The 13,528-nt window shown below is 41.0% G+C and overlaps 1 protein-coding gene across 1 annotated transcript in view; it reads right to left on the bottom strand.

The window, feature by feature from the left end:
* Nucleotides 1-9,328: 9,328 nt before the first annotated feature.
* The window catches only part of LOC124789517 (p21-activated protein kinase-interacting protein 1-like), a 60,545-nt gene continuing 56,345 nt past the window's right edge, over nucleotides 9,329-13,528 (bottom strand). Inside the window, exon 6 of the mRNA XM_047256906.1 lies at nucleotides 9,329-9,788. Coding sequence (XP_047112862.1) covers nucleotides 9,387-9,788 — 402 coding nt within the window. The 3' untranslated portion in view covers nucleotides 9,329-9,386. The remainder of the gene's footprint in view (nucleotides 9,789-13,528) is intronic.

The following is a 13,528-nucleotide window of genomic DNA, read 5'->3' as shown; positions in this document are numbered from 1 at the left end:
AATTCTTTACTGCAGTAAATACACCACTACCACTGGTGATTAACCTATCCTATATTGCACTCTGAACTTACGGTTTCACAGTTGTTCATTTCCGGTTTCAACCAACTATCAGGGCATTATAACCTTCAATAAGCAATACTAATACTGGTATCTTTCCTTGTATACTCCTGCATTTTACTAATATCATATCAAACTTTCCCATATCCGATCTGTAAGGACGAGCATTCTCTGAGAACATCGTGGTGATGTAACTTTGATTTTGGCAAGCAATTTGTCTCTCAACCCAAGAAGTGGTTTCTCTAACCTAAAAAACCACTATGTGCACACCACAAATCCTCCGCTATCATAGTAGCTGCTTCCTACGTCTAGAGCATGCCTGACCTATCACAAGAAACCATACCATTCTCCACCTCATAGTGGAGGTCAAGAAATGTGCATCAAATACCATCGCAAAGATGTCCGAGCCTCTGGTTTAGACCTTCCACTCTACTGCAAACCAGAGGGCTGCAATCGACCCTGGGTGATACAATTAGCTTAGCCTGCACCCTGCATGCACTGTTAGTTGCCTTCACCAAATCAACCATGCACCCGACAGAAACCGCGAATCGCCTCAGAACACAAGTAGCAGACATCATTCGTGCCAACATGTGCTGGTACGCAGCAGCCATTTGCACCCAGCATGAGTGATAGCTGCCAGCAGAGCCTCTTCCAGATCATGGTCGAGACTGCCACCAAATGTAACGAGTGCATACTGGCATTCTTTCCTGCCCTGTGTGCTACTTGCCAGAGGGGGCTCATTACCCACCTAACAGTGGAGCTCCCAACGGCTAGCATACCTGCTCTCTGCACTTGAACTTGTCCAGACTGAGCAGGAAAATCAGCTGCTGGTCCAACAGGAGAACAATTTTGTGCTGGCTCACAAGTATTAACAAAACTTGTACCTGATGCTAAGGCATAAGGAGTCAGCTGTGTGGCCTGTTCCCTCTTCTGCTCTCTGACCAGTGACATGTGAACCCGCCACTGTCTGCCACTCACTCTCGTGTGAAGAATTTTGTGTAGCAGATGTGTGTATTAGAAAACACAGCGACAATCAGGCCACCAGGGGACATCAACAGCACAAAGGGTGTTTCATGACTCATCACTGGTGCCCTGATGCCACTGTTAACTTCAAGCAGTAGCCAGAAACCTGTAGATCATGGCCAACACATCATCCAGACATTTATGGACAACAACCAATTCTCCTTTTGTCTCCTCACAAAATACACAGTCCCTATCCGTATTGTAACGAGTAAAAAAAAAAGTGAATAACGTCTCAAAGGAAGTACAAAAAAATGGTTCAAATGGCTCTGAGCACTATGGGACTCAACATCTTAGGTCATAAGTCCCCTAGAACTTAGAACTACTTAAACCTAACTAACCTAAGGACATCACACACACCCATGCCCGAGGCAGGATTCGAACCCGCGACCGTAGCAGTCCCGCGGTTCCGGACTGCAGCGCTAGAACCGCTAGACCACCGCGGCCGGCAAAGGAAGTACAAACAGAGAAAATTACCCATTGTGGCACTTCTGACATTGGAGTGTTTTTATTCCACCAGAACTTTTAATTTGTTCCACAAATCGCCTTGGTTTCCCCTACTGCTTGTCCAGTGTATAAAGTGAATAAAATCAGGATAGACTACAACGCTGTCTCACTCCCTTCTCAACTACTTTTCCCTCCACATCCTTTGACTCTTACGACTGCAGTCTGGTTTCTGTACAATTTGTAAGTAACCATTCACTCCCTATATTTTGTCATTACACTCAGAATTTCAAAGAGTGTGGTCCTGTCAACGGCTTTCTCTAAATCAACAAATACTACAAATGTAGAGCTGCCTTTCTTTGGTCTCGACCTGATAAACTGATGGTACAATGATATTTACACCTGTCAGCACCTCCTTTCTTCTTGTAGTCTAAGAGTATTTTGCCTGTGTGTCATATTTGGCATGGTTTCTCAAGGTTGGTTCTTCCAACAGTCTCAGTACTTCTGAGGGAATATTGTTTACTTCAAGTGCTTTGTTTCAGTTTAGATCTTTAAGTGCTATGACAAATCCTAGCACTTTTATATCTTCCATCTCACTGCCATGTATTTTGTCTTCTCTTTCCTTATTAATGTGTCGAGTGTCTCACGGGAAATACTCAATATTCATATATATATGACAGGATTGATTATTTGAATCAAAAAACTTCATATCCACATACGCCCTATTCTGAATGATTGCCTAGGTAGAACACATTTAATGTGCATTGTTATTTACTTTCTTCAATACATTGTCCTTGGACAATACACTCTAAATGTTCCAGCCCTCACGTCTTTACTTAGTACTGGGATGTGATCTGTGATGTTAATATGTATACAGGAGCTTCTCTTTCATCCATGTCTAATTTTCTTATAGGTCATATCTATCCTTTCCACAGTCATGCATGCTTCTACAACCGTGCAGTTCTCATTTAACCATTCCTCCTTTACCATTCTGCTCTTTCTACACTGCAAAAGAGGCATTTCCACAGCAGAAGAGACTCTTAGCTAGTAGTTTGAACACAGCATTAATAAAGCAGCTAGTGAAATGCTTGATATGGACCATGACCTCGTACAGAACATAAATATGGACATCGGGAAAGCAGGACAAGGAGAATTGAAGCTTGTAAATTGTGGATATCTTGCAGAATGAAGATCAGCTGGTCTGATAAAGTCAAGAATGAGGAGGAGCTGAGAAGAGTTGGAGATCATAAGATTTTGCTGACAGTGAAGAATAGGAAGCTAAACTGGATACAACATAAAATGAGATGAGAATGCTTTCTCGTAGAGACAAATGAAGGTTTTATTCCAAGGAAGAGGGGACAGGGCAGACGAAGATGCCAGATGCTGAATGACATTAGTAGACCACAAGAAGGGTACCAAATAATGAAGAGGAAAGCAGAAGACAGAGAAGTATTGGAGGGTTGTGAAGTCATAAGCTGCCACAAGGCAGACAACCACTGATGACATTTTCAAAATCTGCTGACTTCACTATTTCATCTCTCAAGGCTATCCATTTGTCTTTTACTGAATACCTTACCAATGTTTCAGTTAACTCTCTCAAACTCTCGACAACCAGTGATTCTTTCAATTTAACCAGGTCCCATATCTTTAATTTTGCACGTTTCTGTTTTTTAACTTCGATTTTAATTTGCATTTCATAACCCATAAATCACAGTTTTAGTCCACATCAGCCCCTGGGTATGTTTTCCAATTTAAAATCTGGTTTTGAAATATCTTACCATTATAAAATCAATCTGAAACCTTCTGGTATCTCCAAGTCTCTTCCACGAGTATAATCTTGAAAAATTCTTAAACCAATTGTAAGGAATGATTAAATTACACTCTGTACAAAATTTAGTGCGTGACTTCTACTTTTGTGTGTGATAGCTTTCTGTGTAGCTTAGCTATAATAATCAGTACACTATGCTGTTCATAATAGCTCCCCTCCTTTGCTAGTTTCTTCTTCATTATAGGGACTACTACTAGTTAATTGTGTTGACAACCCTACAGCTTTCCCTAACAATAACCTTTTAACAACTGCACTGTTTGCCTTCCATAAACAATTCTCTACACACAAAGCAAGACTTTTATCTCATTAATTCAGTTCCAGCAAATTAAACATGAACAATTATACTGTTGGCCATTTCTATGACCTTACAGAGGGGCACTTTAAGAAATGATACCACATGAATAAAACTAAATTCAAAGTGAGAAAACATTAAATGTGGTGTGTTCTGAAGGTTCAGTAGTTGGTGCAAGCCAGTTATTGACCTAAATACATGATTCATTAAACACAGGGGGACTCTTCAAAAACTGTGATATTTATGGATGATGAAAGTATAACAGTAAAGGGCCCATATACATCTACAACAGCCAAAGCCAGTATAAATAATGGAACAGACTTAAAACTGATTCACAACATACAGATTAACCCTTAAGCTTAAAAAAAAGAATCATATTATGTAATTCCAAAGAAATAGTAATGACTTTCTGGTTCCAGAAACAGAGACGGATAGGAACACACTAAATGAAATTGTGTCAATTTCTAGGCATCTAGTTGGATAACAAATTGAGGTGGCACCCATACGTGGACAAGATAACCAAAAGAAGTCTGTTCTCTCTGCTTTGCAGTTGGAAATCTCTTCCACTGCGTTGTCTTGCAGGATTGACTGTTCGGGGGGGGGGGGGGGGGGCATTAGGTTGAAGGCTCTGGTGCAGCTTTAGATCACACAGACAGATAAGACACTGAGATACTGAGAGAATGGTCCAGCCCTGCAACACATGTGCCTGAAAGCAGACAGCCCTGGCACAATGCTAATCTGTAGCATTATTCGGAGGGGGTGCACACAGATTACGCTGGGCCATTCAACATTAGAGTGTTTCAAGGTTGTTTCCATCCATAATAATAATATTTTTTTTCATATGAAAATTTGTGACTTAATGGTATTTGCTTTCAAAAGAGATTGTAATGTAGTAATTAGACTTGTAATTTTACTCACTGCTTGGGTGTCTTACTTCATGGTGCTATAATGTATGTTGAACTTCTGAGCTCATTATTGTCTTGCTCTACCCAAAATGCTTGGGTATGTTTATTTGCAGTATAAAAATTAAAAATGGCTCTCAAGTTGCTAGACAAGGAAGTAACGGAATACTTAGAACATCTGCAGCAATTTTCAAAGCAAGAGTCGAACAGCAGTGAAATTGAAACACGAGTAGAAACTTTCTGTGATGATTATATTATCAAGTGAAAATAGTTATTGCGTGTCCTGAGAAGTTACAGCAATGACTGTTAGAGCAGCAAAATGAACTCGAGTATCAAAACTAGCATATCATTTGGGAAGAGGTGTCATTTTATAAAACAGAGAAAGACAGGGAAAAAGACGTAGGTGTCAGGTAACTACACCAGTTTTTGTGGGTCATCTCGAAATCAGAAAATACGCAGCAGACTGTGCGACTTTTGATAATTTCTTGAAATCACCTGGAAGACTACAAAAGAAAAATACTTTATGGCAAAATGGCAAAGAGCTGGACTGATGCCACTTATGAACAGAAGCTAAAATTTGAAGCAATGCTAGTTCTGGGCGGCCGTTCATGGATGACACAATATTAAAACTGTACACACAGAAAGAAGGCCCTAGTCAACTTGAAAGCAATAGTTGGCACATTTGTCTTTCTGAGCCAGATGTATTTATTGCAGGCCTGGATGCAAATGGCTTTTTTGCAACACATGAATAAAAGTTGATAGCTTGTAGTCAAAAGACAGGGAACCAAAGTTCTTTCACGATACTGTGTCAAGAGACAAATCTAGAGACATTACAAATTTTTTCACATTGATATCAGGAAAAAAAGGTCACTAACACCCAAGACAGACAAATCTACTTTGGTGCCAGAAGTTTGGAATCCTTTGAAAAAGTACAGTTTTCATGTTCAAACACAGTTTGTAAGCAGTTCCATTTTTATTTGAAAACAGGCAAAACATGGCCTCACTCCTGGGATCTAGAAATGGAACAAAAATAGATAATTATAGTGTAAGCTCATGCAAACTTTTTCACTTATAGATATTTGGCTTTGGGTTGCACATATGTTCCACTTTAAAAAGCAAATGCTTTGGATGCACAAAGCACATACGACAAAAACATTTTGAGATATAAAAACCATTAAACAACTAAATGCAGTGATGGAAATGGAACGACTCAGTGCAAATGAATACAAGACAGCATATCTGACAATATGAAATTCTAAGGCCTGATAGCTCCACATACTTATAACCCAGCTGGACGTATTGATGGAAAACGCAGCAGACAAGCACAGTCAACAAGTGCTAGTACATCTACATCAGGTGAGGGTGCTGTTGGTAATGAAAACACAGTATCTACAGCCAACTGATCAGACACCACCATCTAGCCAGCCAATATAAGCCCAAGCAGTCACAAGCTCAATGTCATTCTCTGCGAGTCAGCTGGTGCTGTGTCCTGACTAAATGTTTTTCCTAGACAATGTTATACTTACAGAGTCTGCTGAATAACAATGCAGACTGCTCTTACTGTAGTGCTAACCCATATTAGAATGAGATCACTGAATAAAACTGAGAAAAAATAGAAAAATATTGATGTTCACATTTATGGATCAAAAGACGTGAAAATCACTGAGGACATTAGACAAGCTGTCTATTGTAGCCAGCTCCTAACTGATTCACAACAACCACGAACATTATATCCTAGTCCTGTAGGTTGTCTAGTAACTAGGTCACAGTTACTTTCTCACCAGAGGTGCCAGTTTTTTGCTAAGCCATGTGTGCACTGCTGATAGCAGTGCCATGAGCACAGAACTATTTTCTTCACCTGCAGTTACTTGACTACACATATATGGGCATATCTTTCATAGTGGCGTTGCGATCATAGTCGTGTGATTACATGCATATCCATTTTCCTGCCTTTATAGGCCTGACGAGACCACTTGCAGGCAGACGATTTTACTGTGCTGGGCAATAATGACAGCTGCTGTTCATGGCCCACCAGTCATTCATATCACCAGTTGGTGTGCACTGCTGTGTCCTCGTGTGCCGTTGTTGGTCGAGCCTTCACTCTCATCGGCCTCCAACGCCAGCTCACTCGCTCCTTTTGGTATCATCACATCCTGGGCGGCCGTCGGTCGAGCGCTTCCACCCAGCTGCCACTGATTCCACCATCGCGCAGAGCAACCTCTTCTCACCAGCTTGTACGTATCGTTGCTTTCTTGCACAGTCACTGCTGGCAGAGTGCTGGCTCCCGCTGAGTGCCACCTGTGCCCTGCCACTGTATCACCAGGTGCCAGCTGTGTCACCACCAGTGGCCAGCCACACCATCATCATGGCAGGTCCACAGCAGTTTCTGAAAAGCCTTCGACATTTTAATACCATGTGTAAAGTTATTGTTAACCTTGTACAACAAACCACTGCAGACGTCACTGGAAACCACTGTTTACTTTCTGTACCAAGGACACAAAACTGTTAAAAACATTTCCCTTTGACAGTGTTCTTGGACCCATTGCAAAAGACATTGATTTTAAGGACTGTGTTGTCTGTCCAATGACTGTTGGAGCGTTGTCTGGCTACAACTGTACCGTATTTGCTTGTGGTCAGGCTGGCACTGAAAGACGTTTACTAGGCTAGGTGAAAAGTGGAATACTTCACACTCTTGGTAAATAGATTCTCTCGCTTTGGTGGTTCCAATAATTCTTGGTCACTTAATACATGAACTAAAAAGCCAGCATGTCAGGCACAGTCTTTGTGTCTTTTCTGGAATTATATAGAAAAATTCTTTGATTTTTCAATTGATGATAACAATACAACATGGCTGTTTGAACATTCAGCTCCAAAAGGTATGGCAATAATTAATGTCTTAGAAAAGGTCAATATACTGCATCACGGCGCAATTGAAAGACAGGCAGTAGGACTCTTATAAACACAAAATCCAGTTCCTCGCATACAGTGGTCTCTATCGAGGTTTGTAAGTTTACTCACAGGATTTAGTCCTCCCCATCAAGTTCCTACAAGGGTGCAAATGCCACATATTGCTTGACCTGCTGCACCAAGCCCAGTAAGCCAAGAGGCTTCAGTCAAGTTCTTACTATTTTGCGTACAGTCAGGAGCAACCGGTCTGTACCAGCATCAGCTCTGATCATGACACCAAGAACAGGACACAACTCAAGACACACGGATCCCTGAGCAGCCACATATCAATGCTCATCTTGTACCCTGCCCAGTCCTACTCTTTGTCCCTGCCATTTTGAGATAATTATCTCTGTCCATGCTGCAGGCCACAAAGACAACTAATCATTAACCAGAAAAGTATCATCCATACAGCGCACAGAAATCATCTGCAGCAGGATCGCTGTGTCTCGTATGAATATTGTGGAGCAAAGGAGCTCTAGTTAAAACTAGTTTTTCAAGGTTGTGACAAGAAGATTGTGCAGAGTTGATCTCATATGTATATAGCTGAAGTGAGTAATTTTAGTAAATTTATCAAATCATTTGGACAACAGGTTATGATAGTCAAAATTTCATTAACGCATGGGAGCTACGAACTCAGTTATGGCATCTACACTCCAAGAACATGGCACAAAAAGGCTGGTATGCAAGAAAAAGCCAATCTGGTTTTCATGGCTCCACCCCACAACTTGAGACTGAACATAGTACACCACCCAAAGGAAAAGGAATTGTTACAAGCATTAACCCACATTTGGTACTGCTGCTGAGAACCATCTGTCTTGTCCACTACTGTCTCCCTATAACATCCTAAGGCCACCCCTGTCCCTACTGTAGCCACACACATCCTTCATACTGAAACTTCCTGGCAGATTAAAACTGTGTGCCGGGCCGAGACTCGAACTCGGGACCTTTGCCTTTCGTGGGTAAGTGCTCTACTAACTGAGCTACCCAAGCACGACCCACGCCCTGTCCTCACAGCTTTACTTCTGCCAGTACCTCATCTCCTACTTTCCAAACTTTACAGAAGCTCTCCTGCGAACCTTGCAGAACTAGCACTCCTGCAAGAAAGGATATTGCAGAAACATGGATTAGCCACAGCCTGGGGGATGTTTTCAGAATGAGATTTTCACTCTGCAGTGGAGTGTATGCTGATATGAAACTTCCTGGCAGATTAAAACTGTGTGCTGGGCCGAGACCCGAACTCGGGACCTTTGCCTATCGCGGGCAAGTGCTCTACCAACTGAGCTACCCAAGCACGACTTACGCCGAGTCCTCACAGCTTTACTTCTGCCAGTACTTCATCTCCTACCTTCCAAACTTTACAGAAGCTCTCCTCGCATTCTGGAAATATCCCCCAGGCTGTGGCTAAGCCACGTCTCCGCAATATCCTTTCTTTCAGAAGTGCTAGTTCTGCAAGGTTCGCACGAGAGCTTCTGTAAAGTTTGGAAGGTAGGAGATGAGGTACTGGCAGAAGTAAAGCTGTGAGGACAGGGCGTGAGTCGTGCTTGGGTAGCTCAGTTGGTAGAGCACTTGCCCGCGAAAGGCAAAGGTCCCGAGTTCGAGCCTCGGTCGGGCACACAGTTTTAATCTGCCAGGAAGTTTCATATCAGTGCACAATCCACTGCAGAGTGGAAATCTGATTCCGGGATCCTTCATACTGATCTCCACAAAACCGTCTCAATTTCTTCTCTCTTTAAGGACTAGAAGAATATACCATATCTCAAGAGAGTATGATTTGTTAAGTTAATATTAACAAAGTGAATGAATATGAAATGTATCCATATTTAATAAGTACATAACATTGTTTTATTAAAAAATATTACACGGGTCATTTCAACAAATAACAAAACACCACTTGTTAAATATCTTGCACTGACCACTGTCCCCCTGAACTAGTTAATTCTTTCATTTTCTTCTTAGTTCTTTCCTGTTTCACATTTTGATTTTCCATACTTTTATTTCCATTTTCAACACATTCTATGTCAGCTCCATCACCAACACTGTTTTTCTTTTTTGATTTACGTCTCTTTCTTTTTCTTGTTGTGCGATCAACTTCCACAATAACTTCACCAATTTCTGGAGTGTGTTTGCTGGAAGTGCCAGTGGCTATAAACTCTGGCTCTGTGTCAGAATTAGATTCCGGCTTGATGTCTACCTCTGGTTCCTTTATATTCTCAACAGATGGGTCCAAAAGTACAAGAGTGAGACAAGTTATCCTGCAACCAGCATCTGCACAGCATTTTTCTTTCAGTTTTCCATCCTGCAATAAAATAAACAGATTTAAAAACAAAGTAGCTTCACGCGGTGTTTAATTTTATCAACTTATAATGTAAAAAGATAAACACGGTAAACATTCAGTTAAAATGTGACCGTATGGATAATTACACTTCCACCCACTATGACCCACATTCTATGACATTGTCTTGAACTTTATTCACTGAATGAAACATGTCTTCCATGTCTAGTGTCAGGTACAAAGAAAATAGAAACTTTTAAACAGACAAAATGGGAAACAGAGGACCACTGTGTGTTAAATTTGAAACGGACAGCGTGCACTTTTTATTCTCCCACTTTACGCCTTTACAAAGTAATTAATTTCCAGTATTACTGTGTTTCCTTTGTTTCATAACCATAACCCAGATGCATAATTCTGCCTTTTGTCCGGGGGGGGGGGGGGGGGGGGGGACAATGTTGTCAGGTGCAAAAATTTAATTTAGTGCCTTTTTCTTGACAGAAAATGACTGCAGACTGCAGACATACAGAGACTCACTCATTAAGTTGCTGCTGCCATACAGGTGGCCGTACAACATTTTACAGAAGACTTCATTTTTAAATAACTTCTTGTTACCTACTTCTGTTACCTACTTCTCTCAAAGAGCAGTTGAACGGAATGGATAGTGTCTTGAAAGGAGGATATAAGATAAACATCAACAAAAGCAAAACGAGGATAATGGAATGTAGTCGAATTAAGTCGGGTGATGCTGAGGGAATTAGATTAGGAAATGAGACACTTAAAGTAGTAAAGGAGTTTTGCTATTTGGGGAGCAAAATAACTGATGATGGTCGAAGTAGAGAGGATATAAAATGTAGACTGGCAATGGCAAGGAAAGTATTTCTGAAGAAGAGAAATTTCTTAACATCGAATATAGATTTAAGTGTCAGGAAGTCATTTCTGAAAGTATTTGTATGGAGTGTAGCCATGTATGGAACTGAAACATGGACGATAAATAGTTTGGACAAGAAGAGAATAGAAGCTTTCGAAATGTGGTGCTACACAAGAATGCTGAAGATTAGATGGGTAGATCACATAACTAATGAGGAGGTATTGAATAGGATTGGGGAGAAGAGAAGTTTGTGGTACAACTTGACTAGAAGAAAGGATCAGTTGGTAGGACATGTTCTGAGGCATCAAGGGATCACCAATTTAGTATTGGAGGGCAGTGTGGAGGGTAAAAATTGTAGAGGGAGACCAAGAGAGGAATACACTAAGATTCAGAAGGATGTAGGTTGCAGTAAGTACTGGGAGATGAAGAAGCTTGCACAGGATAGAGCAGCATGGAGAGCTGCATCAAACCAGTCTCAGGACTGAAGACCACAACAACAACAACCTACTTCTCCAGAGACAATACAATGAAATTTGTAGGTTGACTCCAAGACAAAATTACCATCATCACTAACAACATTTTACGAACACAGCTGAATAAAGGTCTCATCCAACTTTTCCTGTTTCAGGATCTTCAGGGATAAATATCCATGCTGTCCCTGCACATTTTTTTAATGTCATCTACATACCTTTCACTAAATTGTCAACTCGTTTTTTCCTTATGTCTAGAAATCCAGCAAAGAAATTGATTGGTCCATCAACCACCCATGAAAGTGGCTACAAATCTTTACCACTTCCAATTTATTTTCAGCCCAAACACATGTAAAGCGAAATCAGTAGTACACACTGATTGGACACTTTTTTCAGACACAGTGGGAGCTACATTTTAACTACCCTATATAGTTTAGCATTTGCATTATTCCGTTAATGCTTTTTATGTCCACTCAGTAGTTGTTTTCATCTGCCTTAAATTACAACTGGTTCTACGACTTTGTTGTTACTTTGTACAATTTTCTCTTCGATACAATGGTCACACATTATTTCCATGAAATCAGGCATACTTTCAAACTTGCTCTGTTAAGTTTTACATCCACTGTTGAACATAATCTGCACTAGAGGCAAAAAATATGTTGTCCTCAAAACAAAAGTGGTTTAGATACTTTCCATTAACATGGACTACTCCAAAACTTCCTCCAGATATGACAAGGATAGTTTCAGTGATATGAAATCTCTTTACCTTAATCTATTTTTAATTCTTAATTTCTCACCACCTTAAAAAATCCAGCAGAAACTGTAGTATTCATGGATTGAATTAAGTGCTGTTAGTACAGATTTCAGTGAAACTGGCTCAAAAACTTTCTCAGACTCTATGAACTGTAGACAAAGTAGTAATCCACATTCATTGGAACATTCTATAATTTAATTCTCGAGTTGCAACTGGCCCATTGTGCTACATCCACTTCTGAAGCCAACTTGTTTACCTACTTAACTAAAATCTAATTATTTTTGCCCATGCAACTGGTGTTAGTGTTATTGGATTTCTTGTACATTATGGAGAGATGGCTCATGGGTTACTAGCTTTTCCCCCCTTCCTATTGTGTGAAGTACAATAATTACAGTATTTTGAGGAATTGTCTTCCTCTATGGAAACCTTTTACAATTGTGGAAGTTAGTTTCAAATTTCTTTGCCCTCAACTTCAGACTTTTCAAATGAAACACAGTCTTTTTGCTTGTTACTTCAGCACACACATTTTCAGCAGGCTACCGGAAGAACATTTTGATCATCACGCTGCGGCCTTCTCTGTTAAAAGTTACAAAATTACTTTAGGTCGTTGCAGCTTGCTAAAATGAATTAAATATTGATCTCGTAATAAGCGGAAACGATTGTTACCTGATCCAGGCATCCAGATATGATGTGTCAAATCATTCTGGCAGATATGCTGACAATTTAATCCATAAAAGAAACTGGTACACTGCCTAATATCGTGTAGAGGCCCCGCGAACATGCAGAAGTGCTGCAACAAGACATGGCGTGGACTCGACTATTGTCTGAAGTAGTGCTTGAGGGAATTGACACCATGAATCATGCAGGACTGTCCATAAATCCATAAGAGTACGAGGGGGGTGGGGATCTCATCTGAACAGCACATTGCAAGGCATCTCAGATATGCTCAATAATCTTCATGTCTGGGGAGTCTGGTGGCCAGCAGAAGTGTTTGAACTCAGAAGAGTGTTCCTGGAGCCACTCTGTAGCAATTCTGGATGTGTGGGGGGCCGCACTGTCCTGCTGGAATTCCCCAAGTCCATCAGAATGTACAATGGACATGAATGGATGCAGGTGATCAGACAGGATGCTTACGCACGTGTCACCTATCAGAGTCATTTCTAGACGTATCATGGATCCCACATTGCTCCAACTGCACATGGTCCACATCATTATAGAGCCTTTACCAGCTTGTACAGTCCCCTGCTGACATGCAGGGTCCATGGATTCATGAGGTTGTCTCCATAGCTGTACAGGTCCAACCCCTCATCCAACCAGGCAACATGTTTCCAGTCATCTACAATCCAATGTCAGTGTTGACAGGCCCAGGCAAGGTGTAAAACTTTGTGTCATGCAGTCATCAAGAGTACAGGAGTGGGCACTCGGCTCTGAAAGCCCATGTCCATGATGTTTCATTGAATGGTTCACACACTGACACTTGCTGGTGGCCCAGAACTGAATCTGCAGCAATTTGTGGAAGGGTTGAACTTCTGTCACGTAGAACGATTCTCTTTCATCATTGTTGGTCCCATTCCTGTAGGCTCTTTTTCCAGTTGCAGCGATTTTGGAGATTTGATGTTTTACCGAATTCTTGATATTCATGGTACACTTGTGAAATGGTCGTATGGGAAAA

This window comes from Schistocerca piceifrons, chromosome 3, assembly GCF_021461385.2.
Source record: "Schistocerca piceifrons isolate TAMUIC-IGC-003096 chromosome 3, iqSchPice1.1, whole genome shotgun sequence".
Classification (NCBI taxonomy): domain Eukaryota; kingdom Metazoa; phylum Arthropoda; class Insecta; order Orthoptera; family Acrididae; genus Schistocerca; species Schistocerca piceifrons.
The sequence above is the reverse complement of the archived record's forward strand: the minus strand, read 5'-3'. Positions and strand labels throughout refer to the sequence as shown.